Genomic DNA, 23,255 nt, shown 5'->3' on the forward strand with positions numbered 1-23,255 from the left:
ATGATCACAACTTTAAACGTACAAAATCTCCTTGGTGTCTGGTCCAGTCTTCCAGTTAATCTGGCGGTAGTTAAAATTTGAAAGGAATGATTTGATTGCTGGTATGAAGCAATCATTGGTCTAGAATTATTTATTGAACTTAATATCTGCCAGATTCAAACTTACAGACAGTTTACACATTATAAACAATTGGAATCGCTTCTGGTTTTTACAGTATTGCCAGAGTATTTGAAGTCATAAAAATCCATTTACTTTACTAATATAAATTTATAAGCAACTGGACACTGCATTAATCTAATAAACATATTATATACAAAGTGTTAAACCTACTACTATGATCCCTAAGGATGAAGCTCTGTTGGCCAGAGTAGGGAAGAAGCAGTTTCCTGATTTTGTTAAATTATAAAACACCTCAAAATAGATTAAAAGGATTTGAAGAGACTGTCAAAATCAATTCTCAAATAATATCTTCCGAATGATTAAAGTTTCAAACTAAAGAAATTCCATGAACATATTTTTGTCTATGAATAAAAGGAAATTTCATTCTTTAGAAATTCTGGCAACACAGCATTTTCTTGATCGACCAGACATGAATCGTTAAAACTTCTTCATTGATTGTGTATAAACAGAAATCAACCTTCAACCTATAATGGTAGGCAAGTAATGATCAGTGCCACATTGCCCCTGAATTTTATACAATTCTAACAAATGAAATTTCTATGTTTATCCGTCTGCTAAGAAATTCAAAGTCTGATTTTTAGGAATAAATTGACATGATTTTATTGAGTTTCCTTAGAAACATCAACTCTCAGACATCTTGTCAATGGGTATGAAAATAAAACTTGGAGTCGATGGAAAGTACCATTAACATGTATGTACAAGGAATACTGTTGTCTAAATATACACTTTAGTATTATGATCCCAATTTCAATTTCGCATGAAATTCACATGAAACACCTAGTTCATCAACAATTGAATATAAACAAACTAAGAAATATTAAAGGGACAGTTGAAACATCAACTCTCAGAAATTGTCCATACAAACTTAACAAATAGCACAATCCATTTTTTATCAACCCTTTCAGTTTGATCAAGTAGATACATAGAAGTTAGACATCTTTTTATGTATAATATACAATGTCCAGCCCCTTTAACATAGCATCATGAAAAGATAATTACTTACAAATATGAAAGTTTCATTGCTAACTACTGTCCAAAACTTTAATAAGATTAAAAGATTATTTTTGAATACACTTTCACAGTATCCACAAGTCCAGCTTTCAACAATATAATTCATAATAGAGGAATCATTATTCATATATCTGTAGCAGTTCTATAAAATTCCAAGGATCAAGAAAAGTTCTAGATTGTTATCAATAAAATTAAAGGTTTAAGAGAAGAGTGAATAAAAATCAATTGAAGTTGATGTTAGTAAATATTGGGAGTAAAAGACGTGTCCTAGAGTGAGACTATAATATCAATTCTCATCATTCAGTGAGAGACAAAGAACTGATTTTAGATAGCATTCAATACAGATTAACACTTTATATCTTTAAACATTTACCAGACATTTTACCAATTTTACCTTAGTCTCAGAAACAGGAATTTTTTAGCAAAGCTCGTTCATACAGGTCAAAGAATAAATATAATAAATTAAAGTTATATTTCCTACTTGTTTGCACACCATGCATTTCGAGGGCAATTTTTCTTGTGCATCATGAGGAAAAACTTTTACAGGGCGATACCATATATCATGCAAGGAAGGAAATTCATTTGAAGATCATCAATGGCCAAGATTGCATTTAATTTTACTAACACAAGCGGAGAACCAAGATCACAATATACCCTGACAACAATTAGATAAAAATCAGCTGAATTAAATTCAATAAATTACTGATTTTTAAATAATCAAATGAAGATTATGAGCCAACTAAAAATATACCAAGTATATTCCTTTACTTATCTGACAAGTATTTAAACTGACACTAAGAATTCCACCACTGAAATCATGAAATTATCCTTCAGCTACAAACAGAATGAAGTTAAATGATGAAACTACTATAAAAATTTAATATATGATACAATTTTTAGTAATGCATAATATATCATAAATGAATAAGAAAAAAAACAAAATTGTTTCATATTTTTTTGAAAAGCTACTGGAATTGCAGACAATAACTCAAATTATCCATCAAGTTTACGCTTCTAGAATTATTATTGACAGATAAAGGACTGGATGATATGAAATAATAAAGTGATGATTAATGAAGAATAGCTACAGACGACCAGTTCCTGAATTATGTCTGCTGATCTGTTGGGTTGGAAATCAATATTTCAAATTATATTTCCATTTCAATATTGGGGAGGTCTACAGTTAGATTATGGTTACGTTGCAAACTTTTAAGGAAACAATCGATACAAAGGTTATACACACACAGTTGTGATATTTTAACTTTTAAAATAAGCATCACTTACTACTGATGCTGCAGCAATTACATTTTGTATTTTGGCTTTTGGACAACAACTCTGCAACCTCTAAACAAAAACTCAAAAAATCCAAGATCTTTGTGGGTATAACATGTAAGAACCATCTGATAGCATACTAAGTTTCATCAAATATTTATTCATATTAAGCTAGTCAAGGGCAACAACTCTAGAACAGTTCATTGAAAAATCTTGTCATCAAACAGTAGCCTACGAATGCTAGAGCCTTTATTCAGTCACAACCAATACTGAAATATCTGGCTATAAAGGGCCATAGAATTGGTAACTTGACATGAACAGCAACAGCTCCCTCCTTTCTATTATCAATGTCATGATGTTTTACTTCCTATGCAATAGAAAAAGCCACTTTTCTCAGAGGCAAAACTGGAGAGAAAACACTGAAAACCACAGTTCACAGTGAGTTGTCCTCTGTATAGGGTAGTTTTAATATAAATACTTTTATCTCTTTTATAACCTTTAAATTGATTTGTATATAATTTCCTTATGAACAGAAAATATCATAGATCAATTTAAAATTCTCAACTCACCTCGAAAACTTTCTACCACATCCACAAAAAAGTCAGATAGCACATAAAAATTTTCCATACAATACAGCAAGAGAGCTAAAAAGAATCTCCAATCTTCTGGCTTTTCTTTCCCAATTTCCTGTGTAACATCTTCTTTTTGTTAATTAATTTCCGTAAAAAGTAAAATTTCTAATCTTTCATCTGATCATGCTTATGTTTTGTTTAATCATATAGGATATGACTTATTATCAGGGATATTTTGACGGTATTTGGAAATCATGCTCTTCATACCTGTGACTGGTGTTATTTTTTTTTGTTTTGAATTGTTTTTCTTGGTCTATTTAAATGATTAAGAACACTTATGGCATATAACTGCAATATTTTCCATTACTGTTTGATATTTGTGGTTCCTGTAATTCCAGAAAAACTTGACCACTGAAATGAAATGAATGGATTTTTACTTCCTTGACCACTGAAATGTCTTATCACTGAGAGAAGTCTTTATCACTAAAATGTTGTAAGGCATCACCTTAGGGTCTCATCACAGAAAGAATTCTTCATCATTGAAGCATAATATAATAGAAAGAAATCTTCATCTTTAAAATGTCTTATCACAGGACAGACTAATCACTGAAGGATCTCATCACAGAAATAAGTCTGAAGGGTCTCATCACAGAAATAAGTCTGAAGGGTCTAATCACAGAAATAAGTCTGTTTCACAAAAAGTCATAATGCAGAGAGAAGACTTATCATTGAAGGGTCTCATCACAGAAATAAGTCTGAAGGGTCTCATCACAGAAATAAGTCTGAAGGGTCTAAACACAGAAATAAGTCTGTTTCACAAAAATTCATAATACAGAGAGAAGACTTATCATTGAAGGGTCTCATCACAGAAATAAGTCTGTTTCAATAAGTGTCATATTACAGAGAGAAGTCTTATTCACCAATAACTTACAAGACGGTCTTATACAAAATGAATATAAAAGACAGAGTAAGCTGGTATTTTAATTCTTAAGTCATGAGTAGGTGCGTTTTTCTGTCTCTTTCTTTTAAAATGATTGATCGCCTCAGCAATTGGATACATTTTTTTTACAGGTTTTTTGTGAGAAAACAATTAAATTTCTAAAATTGAATCTAAAATTCTATAATTCTTTAACCTGAATAGAATAGAAGATGCTGTACAAATTTTTTTCAAGGGAATATAAATGATAGCTAAACCGTGGGACCACATGATATTAGATTTAGAAGAACTAAGTTAAAATTTGTTTCAGATTGGTACATCAGTATAATTTAGAAAGAGGTGTTTTATTATAATTAAGATCAGATCGTTTAGAAATTTTGCTCTGACAGTGGCATTATCTGTCCTTTTATATCATAAATATTTTATATCATATTTCTTTTATATCATATTTCTTTTATATCATATTTTTAAGAAAACACTTGCTTTTATATGAAGAAACATTGAAACTTCCCTTGAATCCAAAATTCTCATCCTCTAGACTATTTATACTAATAATTACTTTCATCTAACTTTAAACTGCCATCTCCTGGTAACATTCTTCGATCAAAAGGCTTATTATACCTCAATACAATTTAATCTAGTCCAAGAAGCTTCTATGGTTAACCTGACAAATCTTGCTCTAACTGTCCTCAGACGTCATATACTGATGGGATATCAGCACGTTTAGAGCAAGACATAATATGTCACCTTTTATGGGAGTGCTCTGACCAACTTTTGTTTCGCTATTTTTTGACAATCGCATTTTTGACAGTAGAATTCCATCTGTATATCAAGTCCCTGGAACAGTTAAAGCAAGATTGGTCAATCTAGCGAAGGTGAGAAGGTACTACAAGTCCAGTTTGGGTAACTAAGGGTTTTATGATATAGACCAGACATATAATGAAAATGTCATTGTGAGTCTCTAGATTTAACCATATTTATCATTCTATTTGTCTTATGATTTCTCTTTAACGCCTACATAGTCTGTTTCCAGGAAATATTTTTATAAAATTTAAATTTATATATTAGGGCCATATGTTCTAGACTACCTACATTAGTCATGTATTTAATCCTGTGGCAATGAGATTATATATAAAATATATTAAAATATTTTCTTTCTTTCTTTCTGTTTCATTTTTAAGTTGCCTGATATTTCACCTTAAAGAGATGCATTCGCCATCCGTTTGACCAATTGTACCATAGTCTCAGAAATAGTGATAGTGATCACAGCTTATCGTCAAATTTTGAGCTTTCAAAACTACGCTTGAACATAATTATCCTTGTTTCAAAGTGCAAATTATGACTTCAATAGTCTTTAAGTACATTAAGAAATGTCACTACTTGTTTATATTTGCACTTGGTATTTTGTCACAAAAAATTCCTTCAAAAAAAGATTTTTGAGTTTGCCTTTAGCATAATTCAAATTTCAACAACAACAAAAATATTGAGTTTGTTTTCCAAATATTTCTATTTATAACCAACTATTCAGATGAAAATGTAATCAGATCTTTAGTGCTACAGGGTCATGAGTCATTGGAATGAAACCTTTTACGTCATTTCTTATTTAGCCAATCAGTGAGCATTTGCATGTGGGGTATAGATTCCGAAGAATCTGTTTAAGATGTTCAATTCTCTGTATGTGCACGGACCTTTACCAACAAAGGTACACATCTTCTCATACTATAGGACTTTATATTGCATTTGTAGTTTGAATGTATTAAGATTCACAAGAATTAGATTCCATTGGTTGACCAACTAATTCCATGAAAATAAATCCCTCACACAAATCTCTCATGTCAATTTTCATCCAGCAAAAAACAATAATATTGGTGAAAAAATAAAAACTATCTAAGAGTATCAAATTTGGATGTTAGGCTATAAATGTTGATAAACAAGTAATTGTTTCTGACATAACTTTTTGGAGAAAAACCAAAGTAGAAATAATAACTGGCTGTCAACATGAAGTAGAGACTCATAAATTATCCAAACTATGAATCGATAGAACAATCAACTACAGATCTCAACTTCCCTACCATTACCCTCAAATATAATTATAGTAGCACACTACCAATAACTCTTCCAGGCAACAATTGTCATGCTGCTTCTGTTGAAATTAAAATCTTTACAGTAATCAAATCAGGAACCTGTTATATTCTGTATGAATCATACATCTGGCCACGCATTCTTGAAACGATCTTAGTGCTATGATATCCTAGAAATACTGATAGAATTTAAGACCCTAGAACATACTAGCGCTAAGATCGTTTCCAGAATATGCGGCATAATTAGCTATCAGAATTAGTTGCAGATTGATGCTTCACTAAATTTGATGTGAACTTTTTAGATTTTATTGGTGAAGTGGTACAAATGGTGGTTGTGGGTTCTAATCTTGGTGGGCGTGCAAAAGTCTGATGGCCTTGTATAAGTCCTTCATTATTCCAGCCAACACAGCTGTAAATGGTTAATGATAATCCAGAAAAGATCAATGCCAAGAGGTTTGGCCAAGAACCAGATGGTAAAGGATCCTTATGACCTTGTGTTGTTATCCTTGTTGTTGTAAGGATCAAAAAGTTCCGATGATATTGGTAGGGTCAGTAAGTTCAGTGGACTCAAAAGTTATTGAAGGTTCAGAAGATACTGGTAGGTTACTGGTAGGCTCAGGAGATACTGGTGGTATCAGTAAGTTCAGGAGATACTGGTGGTATCAGTAAGTTCAGGAGATACTGGTTGTAACAGTAGGTTCAGAAAATACTGGTAGGTTCAGGAGATACTGGAGGTATCAGTAAGTTCAGAAGATACTGGTAGGTTCAGGAGATACTTTTGGTATCAGTAGGTTCAGAAGATACTAGTAGGTTACTGGTAGGTTCAGAAGATACTGGAGGTATCAGTAAGTTCAGAAGATACTGGTAGGTTCAGGAGATACTGGTGGTAACAGTAGGTTCAGAAGATACTGATAGGTTACTGGTAGGCTCAGGAGATACTGGTGGTATCAGTAAGTTCAGGAGATACTGGTGGTATCAATAAGTTCATGAGATACTTTTGGTATCAGTAGGTTCAGAAGATACTAGTAGGTTACTGGTAGGCTCATGAGATACTGGAAGTATCAGTAAGTTCTGAAGATACTGGTAGGTTTAGGAGATACTGGTGGTATCAGTAAGTTCAGAAGATATTGGTAGGCTCAGGTGATACTGGTGGCATCAGTAAGTTAAGGAGATACTGGTGGTATCAGTAAGTTCTGGAGATACTGGTAGTATCAGTAGGTTAAGAAGATACTGGTAGGTTCAGGAGATACTGGAGGTATCAGTAAGTTCAGAAGATACTGGTAAATTCAGGAGATACTGGAGGTATCAGTAGGTTCAGAAGATACTGGTAGGTTACTGGTAGGCTCAGGGGATGCTGGTGGTATCATAAGTTCAGAAGATACTGGTGGTATCATTTAGTTCAGGAGATACTGGTGGTATCAGTAGGTTCAGAAGATACTGGTAGGTTCAGAAGATACTGGTAGGTTACTGGTAGGTTCAGGAGATACTGTTGGTATCAGTATATTGAGATACTTCCTAGTTGATTGCACCTCTTTGGGCTTATGATGATGGAAAAACTCCAAGCAATGTGCAAAGAGGGAATTTCGTCAGCACAGAGGCATATACCTACTCATTTTGTGATTTCTGACTGTCTTTAACAAGCATGTTGACTGTTTAATAATATGCATACAAAAAATATTATTTTCAATAATACTAAACATACTATTTACAAGATTTTTACCTTGCTAAAGTACATTAATGGTAAACCTACATTTCATTTCTAATAGAATAATCATATTCTGAATCACCTCTTATATGATGAGTTTCAAATACATAAACACATTATCTTCAATAATATAAAGATTACAAGTTTTTATATTTATAAGTTTTTTTTATATTTGTAAAATGTTATACTTTTAAGCTGTTATTTTTTTTTTAATATATGTTAGTTTGTTATATTTGTAAATTGTTAGTTTGTTATATTTGTCATTTTTATATATTTGTGAGATTTTTTTTTGGTTTATTGGTTTTTTTGTTTTATAAGTTTGTTTTATTTGCAAGTTGTTCTATTTATCAATTTGCTGTTTATGTAAGTTCTATTTGTAAGAAGTAAGGTTATCTGTAGAAGCAAAGATTATTGTAATAACTTACCAAGTTGTAAATTCCCAATAAAAAAGCTTCTACACCACCACAATTCTGAAAAACAGATTAATACATGCTCATCATTTCCATGTTAGCGTATAACAAAAGTTTAAAATTACATTTTTGATTTTTTAAGAAATGAAATGGGGCTACAATTGTGGGTACAAACAAATTTTCTATTAGGGCCATTACTAGGTATCCCCACTAAATTTAACAAACAAATTTTTACCAGAGTTACTTTGAACAAGGCTATATCGAGACAGATTAAGGGGTGATGGAATATTTATGTCGTGGGGCCCTCAATGCATATTTATTAGAACTGGTGTTAAGAGTGAAGAAGTTCCTAAAAACTTCTATGTAAAGCACTGGCCAAGGTCACAAATAAAGAGATAAATGTTCAATACAAGATAAGGTGAAGTTAGCATAGTTAGTATTAAGTTAAAAAAAAAAAAAAAAACAACCACGAGTAATCTAAATAAACAAAAGTCTATAATATAAAAGTTTTCTTGTTACCCAGTTCTAAAAGAAAAGAGTATTTATAGGTTCTGAAAAGATAAACATCTATATATAAGGATTAGAATATATTATACTTAATGAGCTAGAAAATAGAGAGGGGGGTCAAGTATTATTGGATTCAATGGGATGGAGTCTACCACGGACCAGAAAATTACTAAGGTTTTTATTGCGCTTATAGGCAATTACAAGTCGTTTGGAAAATCTGTTCTGTAATTCACTGTAATACTGTTTGACGATGGATGAGGTTTTGGCAGCTGTATGATTAAAGGTGGCAACAAATGGAATCATTTGATTATCATGCTGGATGTTAAGTCCATTTGGAGCCACTGTTTGGAGTTGGTCCATCCAGTAGCTTTCTCTCTGTAATCGTTTGGTTTTTGGTTTGATAAGATCAGAGTCAGGAATTGATTCAATAGGCATGATAAGTAGGTCTTCAATGGAATGGTCAGGTAAATTAAAATGTTGAGAAATTGGTCTATTTTTGCTATGAATTATATCAAAGCGATGGCCGCTAAATCGAGTTCGCAATGCGTTCTGGGTTTCGCCGACGTATTGTTTGTCACATTTTTTACACGAAATTAGGTAAATGATGTTTTTATCCGTACACGTGAGACGTTCTTTAATTTCAAATATTTTTCCGTTTTTTTTATTTTGAAAATAATGAGACATATGGATATGTTCACAGGTGCGACACCGAGAACCTCTACATGGTATTGCCCCAAAGTTATTTATTGGAGGAGGGGGTTCATTAATTTTCAAAAGGTCCAAAACAGTGTCATTTTTAATTTTGCGCAAGAATCGTTTGGAATAGCCCCTCTCTCTTAATTTACTGAAAACTAGTCTACAAGCTGCATCAAAATCTACTTTTTGAGTGCAAATTCTAAAAAAACGCAAAATTTGTGATTTGATTATTCCCGTAAAAGTATGTTTTGGGTGAAAAGAGTTTTTATATAAAAGTTGGTGAGTATCCGTTGGTTTAAAAAATACTTTGATGTCTAATTTGTTTGTTTGAGAGAAACTTGGTCCTTTGAATACCGTAGTATCCAAAAAATCCATACTTTGTTCACAAATATTCGCAGTTAGTTTTACAGAAGGGTGGTGATTATTTAAAATTTCAAAATATTGCCAAAAATTTGTTAAAGACTCGGTCCAAATAATATAAATATCGTCAAGAAACCTTCCATAGAAGAAAGGTTCAAAAGGGGAAATGGAAGAAATTTCCAGTTCCCACTCAGCCATACAGATATTTGCATAACTCGGCGCAAATCTTTTGCCCATCGCGGTGCCTGAAGTCTGGATTCATTAAAGGCAAAGTCATTTCGCATTAGACATAATTCCAAAAGTTGCAGGGATTTCGAAGAAAGGCCTTTCGGACAGCGTCTAAACCGGTTTTATTATCAATTATAGACCACCTATTTTAACTGTAGATATATTTCCAACATCCCTAAATAATATTGAGCTATGCCTCTTAACCAATATTTTGGTTTTTCATTATATCATTACAAGTCTGCTATGCTTTCATATAACATACAATACTAATGACAAGACTACATTTTCAAATTCCCAAGATCAGATGAAGGACCATCTTTCTAATGTCTATGTATTAGACTTTGATTGTAATATCTTGACAGCATTGGGAACTTTTCTTGTATCAAAGCGTTTGTTATTTGAGATTTGTTTGGATTGGACGCAAGCAGAAACAGTTTATCAGAACCCAATTAAAACTTGCATTTACAAACGAAAAGTGCTCAATGATGTCAAGGTATCAGATGTAGTCCATAATAACTTGACATGGTGAAAACATGGTGAAGACAGTGTAGAACTGAAATGCGTCATTTTACTAGATGCAAAATCATGTAAAATGAAATAGGTAGATGTTAATTCATTGAAATGAGCGAACCCCTCCCCTCCCAACAATAAAATACTAGGTAACCTAGCAATTACTTCAGATTTACACTACTCTGGACTTCATCAGAACTTTAGATAATTATTGAAAATCAAAGTTGGTAAAAGAAAAAGAGGTGATAATTGTGAGGATGAGAAAAAGGTTGTTGATTGTTGTGTGAGAAGGCAGGTGGTCGAATTGATCATAGAGTTACTTCGTCAATACATCCCCTGCGTAGTCATACACTTTATTTCAATAATCATTAGATATGTAGAGGCAGCCTCGTTAACCTTATAACTTGCAAAACAATGTTCCTTTCAGTTCATTTTTAATTTTTTTATATTCATGCACAGATTCTTTTTAATCCAATTTTTGTACTTGCCATCACTTTGATGTTAAAAAGCTTAAAATGCTGTTCATGTATCAATATTTACCATACAGATTAATTCAACATATTTCTAATTTTTCGTCTTTCTAAGTGTAAAGTACTAGCTTTGTCATTGGTTTGTGCCAAGTCCTTTCATTTCCTGCAGATGTAATGAAATGCAGTTTCACGTCATTCAATGATTGTGCTAATGAAGATGACGAAGGAAAATTTGTTCACAGCAATCCTGCATTGTAAATATGTTAAAATGTCAAGAACCAAACTGACTGTGTTAAGCTGTGATTACATGTATCCCTAAGTGCAACTCAAACTCATACTCATGATGATTCTGCAAAACGTACACATATAATCACCGATCTTCTAAACCCCATAAATGAAAACTGTAGATAGTATCCTGTAAACAAGAATTGGTAACAGACGAATAGGGATCACAGCAATATATATATACATTTATAGTGTTGTGTAATATATTATTTGAACTGTGGTAACCTGTACATCTTGTACATGTACTTGATCGCAACTTCCATCAGTCCATCTAAAACTTGTGTAAAATTATAAACTTTTTCTTTCATTGTGTTGTCCTTGTATATGTATGGGCTGTATGTTAGACAGGACCATGTCACTTTGGTGTATTACATCTGACCTATGTAAACTAAAGAGTCTCTGTTTGCTTCATTGGCTGAATTGAATGGTAGGCAGGACCTTGTCACTTTGGTGTACTAGACCTAATTCTGATCCATGTAAAATAAAGAATCTATGTTTGTCCCCACAGACTGCATGTTAGAGTCCTGTCACAGAACCATGTAACTTTTGGGTATTGGACCTCATTCTGACCCACGTAATATAAAGATTCCTAATGGGTGGAATGTTGGACAAGACCATGTCACTTTGGTGTATTGGACTTCATTCTGACTCATGTAAAATAAAGAATTTATGTCTGTCACCCATGGGCTAATTGTTAGACAGGAACTTGAAAAATAAAGTTCATTATCATTATTACTTACATAAAAAGAAAAGGCCATAAATTTGTTTTGATATAAAGAATAATTGCTTGAAATAAAATGTAAAATTTGAAATAGTAGAAATATGAGTATATTGTCCTAAATATCAACTTGAAATTGATTTTTAGATGATAAGCACCGTGAAGAAAGGTTTGAACTGGAAACTACTAGTGATAACGTGTATAATTAACCAACATCAATAATTGAACAGAAATCATTTCTAAGAACTTGATAATAATGCTAATTAACTGAGGAAATCATTAACAAGCTGGATAATTATAATTACCACTATTTTTCTTCACTAAAAACTTTGATAACATATTTTGAGGACATTTATTTCCATGATGGATCTAGTTTAGTTACCATGGCAACCATTTTGTAATATTAATCTTAAAGACATACAGAATTAATTATGATATTCTCATCATTTAAAAATGTCATATTGAATATTTTTTGCTTAAATTGAATATCAAGTCACGATTTGGCTTTTTTCAGATTTTTTAAAGCTTTTATAATTAATCCCTTTGCTGTCAGTATCAAATTTCATGGATTTACAACTTAGTTCAGCTTCACTTTCAAAACTCATTTTATTTTTCTATATAGAAATAACTGAACAATCTTAATGAATATTAGATTTGATGATAAGCTATAGAAATCTGAGACCCTTGTGCAATGAACTCACACACTACCAGTATACAATTTCTATGGTAAATTAACCTTTGCAAACATGAATATCAGCTTTAAAATAGTACTAGTAAAATGGTCTTAGAATCATTTACAAGGAAAAGAAACAAACTTTCGTTCCAGAAATTTCTTTAATTTTGATGAAAAATTGTCCTCAGTTGCAAAATCAAATTGCAAAATAAAATAATGTGTGCTGATGTTTACATTTATATCAATGCAGTCAGACTAATACTAAGAGTACTGAAATTCAATTCTTTTGAAATTAATCTGTAAAATTTGATACACCAACAAACTTGTGCAATGAACTTAAGGACATATCAGATATATTGAATCAAATGTTCTCATACTGCACATTGGTTTGATATTGATAGCCATTTTGTTACATACAATACACTCTTAGTTAAAAAAATGTAATAATAATAATCATACTATCATAACATACCAATCATACCATAGTCTCAGAAACGGGAATCTGTAAAAGCCAATCTGTAATAGTATTCACAGCTAACCGTCTAAATTTGAGCCTTCAAATCCAAGTGGGTCCAGAATTATCAGCATTTGAAGTTAAAAAGACAGGTCGTCTATTCTTGAGACACTGCCATATAAGGTTATAGAAAAGACATCTAGATAGAAATTGGAATAGAAATTCCTAGTTTGAGATATTTGTGAAGGAATTATGCCATAATCGTACATTATGGCGCATTTGTCACTTAACATTAGGTCACAATTTGTGATGAGAAAATATTCAATACATACTTAGTTTAAATATTTTTGGAACATAAAAACCATTATAGTATATATTAAGAAACTATCTAAATGTATGTCACGTACTAAATCAACTGGGCATATCAAAGGAAAACCTGATACATGTTTTAAGAGTAAGTTATGTTAAAAGTGAATATCAATTCTACTAAGTCTGAGTAATTATTCTGGCAACATAAAAATACCTCATAAATATTTAATTACTAACAAATTACTTTTCTATCTCGTTAGGCTATATCATTTATCTCTACTGTGCAAAATGTCAGATTATTCTTGGCTCTAACTAATGTGATACTTTCACCTAAGATGTTTCACTGACCCTTAAAATACCTTACAAATATGTGGTCTGATACTTGCATCTTCTTTATTAAAAATAAAGTTAATATTTGAAAAAGAAATTTAATTGTTTAACTTTAATTTGCTGAAAGCAAAGTCCCAGTTTGTTATCGAAATGTCAATTCTTTTTTTTTCTTTTTTTTTTTTTTTTTCGAAATTTACACACCTTCCTGAGCTTAGACTACAATAGTTGCAGCAACCTTTCAACATTCACGAACCTTAGATATAGGCGACGATGTGCATAAATATATTTTGGATCTTTTTTGCAAAACCGGAAGTGCCACAGTTCAATATGTGCAAGAATAGATAATCGGCTCTAGAAGTCGTATTTTTCGGTCGATTTTCTTTGGGTTTGCATTTTTGGAATCTACTGTTAAAATCTGAAAGAATAGCAGTTTCAAAATTTCAAAATTCGAAAATTTGTCGCAGACATTTTTTGGCCGATTTTCGAAATTTTTGGACCATTTTTCAGTTTTTTTCGGATTAATCTGAAATTTTGATAAAAGATGCATGTCACTAATGTAAACCAATTGACGTATTCAAAATTTTTGCGTCACTTCCGGTTAAAGTAGAAAATCGATTTTCACTTAAGGTTGAATAACTTCCGGTGTGATTGAAATATTTCAACGAAATTATGTGTATCGTTATTAATCTTAATTCTATGGCCGATTTTAAAATAAAATTCAGTCAAAAAAAAATACTTCGGCCGCCATCTTGATTTGATACTTTTTCATAAAACTCAAAATGGGGCTTCGGGGAGAATGGGATTGGTCAAATTTTTATGTTGGTGTATACTTTAGTCGATGGCGACAAAAATGTTGGAAATGGATTTTTGAATTTGACTTTTGCTTTTTTGCAACTTCCAGTCGAATTTTTTCAATTTTTGAAGGCTTGTATCCCGTGACCTTGACCTTTGATGACCTTGACCTTTATAGAGTCAAAGGTCATTGACCTTGGCTATCATTTGATACTTTGACCTTTGACCCCAGACATCTACTTCCGGTTTTATAGCTATCCGTAAAAAGCCAAATTCGCAACTTTGGACTGCTCTAACACGTGACCTAATTAACCTAGAGGGTTAATTTTTTCGGTTTCCTAATGTGCTTCTCGTGTACGTTTGTTCAAAAAGAGACTTTGCACACAATTACCTCATCCTTTTGACCAGTTTGTGTTAACAGCTTTATAGTTCCAAAAAAGGAACGGGTTTTAACATTTGGATATTTTCATTTTTCGATTTTGACCTTTATTGACATTTGTTGACCTATATCTTTTGACCTGAATAATGTAGAAGCTTGAAATTTAAAACACAACATAACATTTGGAATTGAGTTGGGCGTGGCACTTCCGGGTTAAATTACTCATTATTGACATTTTTGGCCAGGGGCATAACTCGCAAAGTATACATTTGTTCAAAATGGAACTTTTTACACAATTACCTCATATTTTGAGCCACTTAGTCTTAGAATTTTGGTTGTTTCCGCTTCATAGTTCAAAAAAAGGAACAGGTTTTGGAAATTCAAAATTTTCAATTTTTGACCTTGACCTTTGTTGACCTTGACCTTTGTAGGATCAAACGTCATTGGCATTGGCTATCTATTTATACTTTTATATTTGCTGTCCTATGTCAACTTCCGGTTTTATAGTCGTGTGCAATTTGAAATTTTAATGGCGTATATCTCTTGATCTTGACCTTTTTAGACCTTCTCCTTTACAGGATCAAAGGTCATTGACCTTGGCTATCTGCTGATACTTTCATTTGTGAGGTCTGACGTCCACTTCCGGTTTTAGAATCTTCTAAAAAATGAAAATTTATCAACTTTACACTGTTCTTGCGCTTGATCTAATTATCGTCGAAGGTTGATTTTTTCAGGGTCTTTTGCATTTTGCAACATTTGCAAAGTCCCACTCTGTGCCACGAGTGGCTCTAGTTTTTTATTTTATTCAATTTGAAAGAGTATTACTGTGGCTAACCCTGTTTATTTATTCTAAGGGTAAACAATTATATGTTAATATTATAATAAGTTTAATTGTAAGATTTTTTGAAAATTGGATGATATTTACATTTATTAGAATTATTACAATTTAAAAAATGTGGACTCTCAAAGAGGGAAACAATTTGAATGGCATTGTATTTCTAGAGAAAGCACCGACTTGACATAAACATATTACACATAAAATTCAGTCACAGCTTAAGGCTCCTGCACCCAGAGAAAATTTGGCATAGAAGGCACTACTTGCTCACCCCATCACTTCAGTACACTTTTCACTCAGCTCTTATCTCATATGGCCAGTCAAAATGACAGACTACTTAGCTACTCCCCTCAGTTCTAGCTATGAGAAAGTAGCGCATGGAAGCCTTAAGATGTTGATCTACTGGCAACGAGTGGCCAGAAATATCAATCACGATAGATAGATAGACTAAATGCACACTAAAAATCGCTTACACACAATGCGCTTCCCATCAAGCTTAAGTAATGCTGCACCATTTTATCTCTGTGTGCAGCCGCCTTAAGATAACTTCTTTAAGATGAGTAAGAGTCTCTTGATTTTAATCCACATTTCATAGCAAAAGGAAAAGGAAAAAAAAAACAATTATATTTCACAAAGATAATAATACAGATCATTTATAGCTAGGTCATTTGGAATTATAAGTGAAGATGACATATCCAAGGTCATCAGACTTTCAAACAGACTACAAATCCACCAAGCAAATGATCTCATGATGTAAAGAACCAATGTTCTAATCGACTGGGCAACAGAACCAGTATCTCTAAATAAGAATAACAAGAACTCTTAGACTAGGTTAGCAGCACTATCTCACTGCAACAAAAACAAAAAAGCTTCAAGGTCTTGTGAAAACTTGACTTAAACAGCCCCAACTCTCACAAGGTAACCTACTTAACAAGAATCCTAGTTAATTAATTTTGAAGTATGAAATCCTACTAGAGACATATAATCTGATTATAAAAATCAATTTCCTCTTCTTATCATATCAATAAATTATTATCTATCTACAACATTAAATCCTAAAAAATCAATTCTTAAAAATCCAAAATACACCAATGATTAAACTCTTAACCCCTCTAAATTTAATTGGGATACATACTCTAATAAAATCCAAAATTCAACCAGGTTTAGGAAGTCAACAAACCAAAATCCTATTAGAAGGAAGGAATTAAACTCTAAAAACCCTAAAATCACCATGTTTGGACTCTACAACCCTGATATCACCAAGATATTGATCTTTACAACAATGATATCACCTAGATATTGAACTCCACAACCCTGATATCACCTAGATATTGAACTCTACATCCCTGATATCACTACAACCATGATATCACCTAGATATTGAACTCTACAACCCTGATGTCACTACAACCCTGATATCACCTAGATATTGAACTCTACAACCCTGATATCACCGAGATATTGAACTCTACAACCCTGATATCACTACAACCCTGATATCACCTAGATATTGAACTCTACAACCCTGATATCACCAAGATATTGAACTCTACAACCCTGATATCACCCAGATATTGACCTCCACAACCCTAATATTACCAAGATATTGAACTCTACAACCCTGATATCACTACAACCCTGATATCACCTAGATATTGAACTCCACAACCCTGATATCACCAAGATATTGAACTCCACAACCCTGATATTACCTAGATATTGAACTCTACAACCCAGATATCACCTAGACATTGAACTCTACAACCCTGATATCACCAAGATATTGAACTCTACAACCCTGATATCACCAAGATATTGAACTCCACAACCCTGAAATTACCAAGATATTGAACTCCACAACCCTGATATCATCAAGATATTGAACTCCACAACCCGATATCACCTAGATATTGAACTCTACAACCCTGATTTTACATCAGTTTTGGGTTCTAGTTCCTATTATGATCTAATAAACGAAGAAATAAAATTAAAACATATTGTTTTTACTATGACAGGGCACGGAAAATCGAAAGTTGTCTCTTTTGGTGAAAAAAGGCAAATTTCATACTGGCGTTTGATTAAAACTTATTGAATGTTCTGAAATCAATCTTAAACCATACATCGTGGGTTGAAAATTTAATCAATTTACACATGCTACTAGTTACATCTGGCAACATTCAAGAATTTCTACATCGACCCATTATTTATTTCAAAGTAATTCCTTCCCTTACATTAGCCGAATAACATTACACACAATATTAGAAATCATTGGAACATTTTGTTATTTGAAAATGATTGTCATTTGAAATGGGTAACGACATATTGACATGCTAGAAACTAATTTATTTCCACTATCGCAGATGAACACAATTTATGACTGGAACGAAGCAATCCAACTTCCGCTGGCTTTAATAGACTTGTCTCATAAACTTAGTCATTTTAGTACAGCAGACCACAGGGTGCCTTGTTCATCCAGACATAATTACATGGAACTTGAGGTTTAACGCTGAAACATTGGGTTCAGACCACTGCACGCAACTTTAACCACATCTTCACAATGTCCAAGCTATTATGAACTTCGAACTTATACCTTGACTGCAATGGCCACTATTCTTGTATCATGTATGCAATGATTTGATTGGACTATACACCAGCAAATACAGCCAATCATATCCCTCAACATGAAGGCTATCATTATGGCTTTCTGTTCACAGACTTTCTGTTGTATTCTCTAGCATGACTTTTATAACAGTTTGCATTGTAAAGATGCTTTAACCATAGCATCAAGAAACGGTTAAAAGGTTAAAACATAAAAACAATACAGATCATAACTAGATTCATTAATTATTTAGTTGCCAGTTAAAAAACACATTCAATTTTATAATAAAATATCAATGACCTTCTATTCTACAACTTTATCATCTCATTTCTTTCTATAAAAATTAAAAGTTAAGATACATGTTCATTACGCAAAAAAAAAATCTGGGCACATACCTTTTTATCATTGACACTTAAGGTCATCAGATATAACCATATCAAAGTTGGCATGAATTCCAAGGAAAAATGATGTAATTCTGATTCTTTGGAACGATAAAATTCATAAAGTTGGTGACAAACTGGATCTAAGTACTGAAAATAAAATCAATAAATAAAAATAAGTACTGAAAAATGGGCCACAAACTAATTGGGGGCTAGATAAAAATAGATAGATAGCCAAAAAGCTCCAGCAAATTTCATGGCAACCTAAGTTTACCTTACTAAAGATGCTATGAAATGGGCAACATATCACAAATTTGAAGTTGAAATCATCCAATATGATTATATTATATATATATTTATATATTATTATTATATAAAAAGATCCACTAGTAATATATATTTTAGTTTTATCGATGTATAAACAGAAAAAACCTGTGTACACTTAGGTATAAATCGCTACGAGGATTTATATAGTGTACTCAGATTTTTTCTGCAAGGGCAATGACTTAAAAAGCCATTCATTTGAAATTTCAGATATTAAACTGAAATCTCTCCAAGTTTTGTCAAATCAGATCAAAACCGAGGGCTATGAGGGCTAACTTAAAAGCAGCAATGACATTATCAGCAATTAGTGGTGCCAATGGGGCAAATGCACTTCCCCACTTTAGAAAAATGGTTTGTACCCACACTTCATTCTTAACAAATCTAAATATATGAGATTTAAAGGTTTCTGCCCCAAAATATGTGCAAGCATGCACCTCAATTAGATTTTTCAAAAATTTTCTTATGTACTTCCACAGAGCTGCTGTACTTCGACAGTTGTGACCCCATTAAGCTATTCAGCCCCTACTGTACCCTTAGTCTTGAGAGGCTGGTGCCAAAACTAAACGTGCCCAAAAGTTAAATGAAAGTTTCCTTGAGGAAAAATAATGAATATTTTGCAGAGTTGAGAAAGAAGGACAAATAACTTATCATATGTTATCACACAACACCATTTTCTAAATAATGAGGGCATTACATTCAGAATTGAACTTTTTCTCTCATTTTACAAATATACAAAATAAAATTATCAATTGCATCCCATTTATGTGTGAATTGGTTGTGTGTTATGGTTTGAATTTATTGAGTTTGGAGATTTTAAATTTGAAATAAACATTCTTTCCTCCCAGGAAATTCTTGTGAAAATTACCCACTTTTTGGAATAAAAATTAAAAATAATATTGTCATATATATATATATTTTATTGGTTGGCATTTTCCTCAATCCAAACACAATCTAAGACTATCAGTATTATTTTGAATAAGATATTTTACTTTATACTTAAATATATGTCAAAACATGATTCTGTCTGTGGTAGGACAGAAATATGTAGGTTTGAAATTAATTTCGATAATTAAATCTTAGCCATGTTTGATATCTGAATACAGAATACAGTTACAGAAACACAGCAAAAATCAAAGTCTCAGCTGGTAAATATTTAAATGTAGGGCTGGGTATGGATTACCAAATTCAGATCTATTATTGACAGCATGCTACCAATTAATAATCGATTAATAATCAAAATATTTTAAGTGAGAAATCTTCTAAATTATAAAGCATGTCAATATCAATATTAATCCATTATACAATCTAATAAACAATTATTCAAAATTTAAAAAATCATCTCAATGATAATCAATTATTTTATCCAGCCCTATTTAGTTGAATATATGTCTCTATATATAACATATATAAATTGTAAAAACTTTTATGAACATGTTGAAACTAATCAAATTGAAAGTAAGCTCTTTTCCTTGAGGTAACCTTCAGGTTGAACAAGTAAGTTGATTAAAATGTGTGGACCACCCTGTGTTCCCTAGAATGGCTGATTTAACCTCTAAAATAATCATCTAATGAAACAGACATTTTATCAATAAATATATTGGTTATGTAGAAAATAGTAATCTGATTGAGTCGGTCGGCTAATTAATGTCATCCTATCATACCATCTGATTGGCCAAATAAACTTTGTTGTCATGCAACCGTTCTAATGCTCTTACAGTTCAATCTCAAATCATTATAGATGTATATGTATTTATGTATGGTATATTTATAGAAAATTGATGGCAATCAGTGGAGGTACGGGGGGAGGGGTGAAGAGGCATTTGACCCCCTACAAAAACAGTTTGTGAAACCCAAATTCTTTTCTCTGAAATTGCACCTCAGGGACTCCATGGTAGGGTTTGGCATCTAGCACCTCAACATTTTGATACTCAACACCAGATAAAGTTGTCCCCCAAATAAGTTAGACTGCCCTCTATTTGCACCCAATAAATGATGGATGAAAATGATGTGAAATCTATTAATTCAGAAAATTATTCAGAATTTTTCAAAATTTCAAACAAGTTGTAGTATAAAAATTTCTTGGACTTTCATAGCCACAACTTTGATTTCAAGGACTTTCATAGTCACAACTTTGATTTCAAGGACTTTCATAGCCACAACTTTGATTTCAAGGACTTTCATAGCCACAACTTTGATTTCAAGGACTTTCATAGCCACAACTTTGATTTCAAGGACTTTCATAGCCACAACTCTGATTTCAAGGACTTTCATAGAAACATCCTTTCATGTTATTTCAAGGATAAAAAAAAACCCTAGACTGATAATTAGGCAACTATATTCCTTTAATAAGTACCAGGTCATTTTTCCTTATAAGTCAAACTGGTTTTTAACAAAATTATATCATTTCATTAAAACTACGATAATTCATTTCTACTCTTCAATAACTCAAGGGAAATAACTACATTTTATAGATTATTAAATAATTTATACTTGGCTTCAAGGCAAACTGTAAAATACTTCTTTATAATGTTAACAGAAATCAATAAAATTTACATACAACCCACCATTGATTTCAAATGTCGTAGAGTGCCAGCATTTTTTCATACAAAGAAAAGTGTGTAAGCTATTTGCTTAAAATGTACTATAATATGAGTGAAATAATGTATTCCCATGTGACTTAAAAACTATATGTATGGAAATTGCTTGGACATAGCCTCTGTGGACGTGATATATATAGATCAGCACATTAGGGCCAGATATAAAATGTCACTTTTTATGGGAGTTGCTCCAACCCACTCTTGCACTAGCTGTCTAGCTGAGAACAACAAAAAGAGTTGTTAAATAAGCTTACACAAACACATACCTATGTTTCATCGAAATCAAGAGCTCTATCACAAGACACAGGCTAGCCAGGGATTGGACAGATGGATAAATGAACAGTATCTGTCTTACATAATAAATTAATCACTGTGGATATTTAGCTATGACATTAGGTGGACATTCTTTTTCACTATTTGGCCAGCACTTATAATTACCCATACGCAGTATAGACACATAGCCATCGCTACTCAAACCCGAAACAAGTCATTAAATTGCATAGTTGACACTAGATTGTTATTTTGATTTTCTATTTGTTTTACTACAGGAGTAAACAGTCGTGCAAAATAAAGAAAAATGATTTCGATCAGTTCACAGCTAAATATCCATTGTAAACTGTTTGTATAAAAACTCACTTCAACTGATGGTCTAGATTCAAATAATTTATATAGACTAGATATCAATTCTTCATTATTACGTACTACAGTAGCATAGGAATGTATTTCTTCATCAGCCAGACCCTAAAAAATAATTAATCATAATTATTAATAATCTTAATCTTGAAACATCCTGACTCTGTCTCTGAAAGATATTTCAAACAGTTATCAGCTAGTTTTAGAAACATAATGCAAATCTCTGAAAGATATTTCAATTTGCCAGGCAAGATAACATACACCCACTGGAATCTTTCTTTAAATTAGGTCATCTGGTTGAAAAACTAAGATAAAATAGTGAAATGTAACCTATAAATCATAAACATTTAAGAGACAATAAACATACTTTATATTTTTCGATTAGTTTTGATTGGGTATATCCTTGAAAGCTTAAGAACAATTTCATCCACTTGCATTCAAATTTGACATGAACTATTTATTAAACTAAAGTGTTTACAATCTATAAAAAAATTGAATGTATTTGGATGAACAATGTACTGGATCTCAACACAAAAATTTTATAGCATTTACTTGACACTTGTACAAACCTTGTATTCAGATAACCATTCTTTAATAGCTTTATTCAACATTTTGACTATGTTATAAGTTCAATCTTTGCTTGATTCTACATTCCATTACCAACACTTCAGTTTGTATCTGTAATTATGAAAAAAATGGTGTAAACAATCAGGATGTGATAACAAAAATAGAAATAAACTTGCATAAAGTATGCCAAGATGAGAAAACTGAGATAGAAAGATTAACTTCCTACTATCTAAAGATAACAAATAAGCTATTATTACAGTGACATTTCTATGAATCTTTAGATGGAGGGGCGAGTAGGGGTCACAAATTTGTTTATGTAGTAAAATGTACTGTAATAAGAAGGAGGATGGGGGAGGGGTGCTGAAGCCAAGCCAGCCTCAATTCATATCCCAACCACATCCTCTGTAGGTAGGAATGCCACTGTGACTGAACTGATAAAGT

At 32.2% G+C, this 23,255-nt stretch overlaps 1 protein-coding gene across 1 annotated transcript; it reads right to left on the bottom strand.

Annotated features, from left to right (window-relative positions):
- Window positions 1-7,857: 7,857 nt before the first annotated feature.
- On the bottom strand, window positions 7,858-22,858 carry LOTGIDRAFT_175211 (hypothetical protein; the record flags this gene model as incomplete). The annotated part of the gene is made up of 5 exons (XM_009055837.1): window positions 7,858-7,878; window positions 8,184-8,228; window positions 18,709-18,843; window positions 22,251-22,355; window positions 22,817-22,858. The coding sequence occupies 5 exons, from the start codon at window positions 22,856-22,858 to the stop codon at window positions 7,858-7,860; spliced, it is 348 nt and encodes a 115-aa protein (XP_009054085.1).
- Window positions 22,859-23,255: the final 397 nt, after the last annotated feature.

Source organism: Lottia gigantea (assembly GCF_000327385.1).
Source record: "Lottia gigantea unplaced genomic scaffold LOTGIsca_253, whole genome shotgun sequence".
NCBI lineage: Eukaryota > Metazoa > Mollusca > Gastropoda > Lottiidae > Lottia > Lottia gigantea.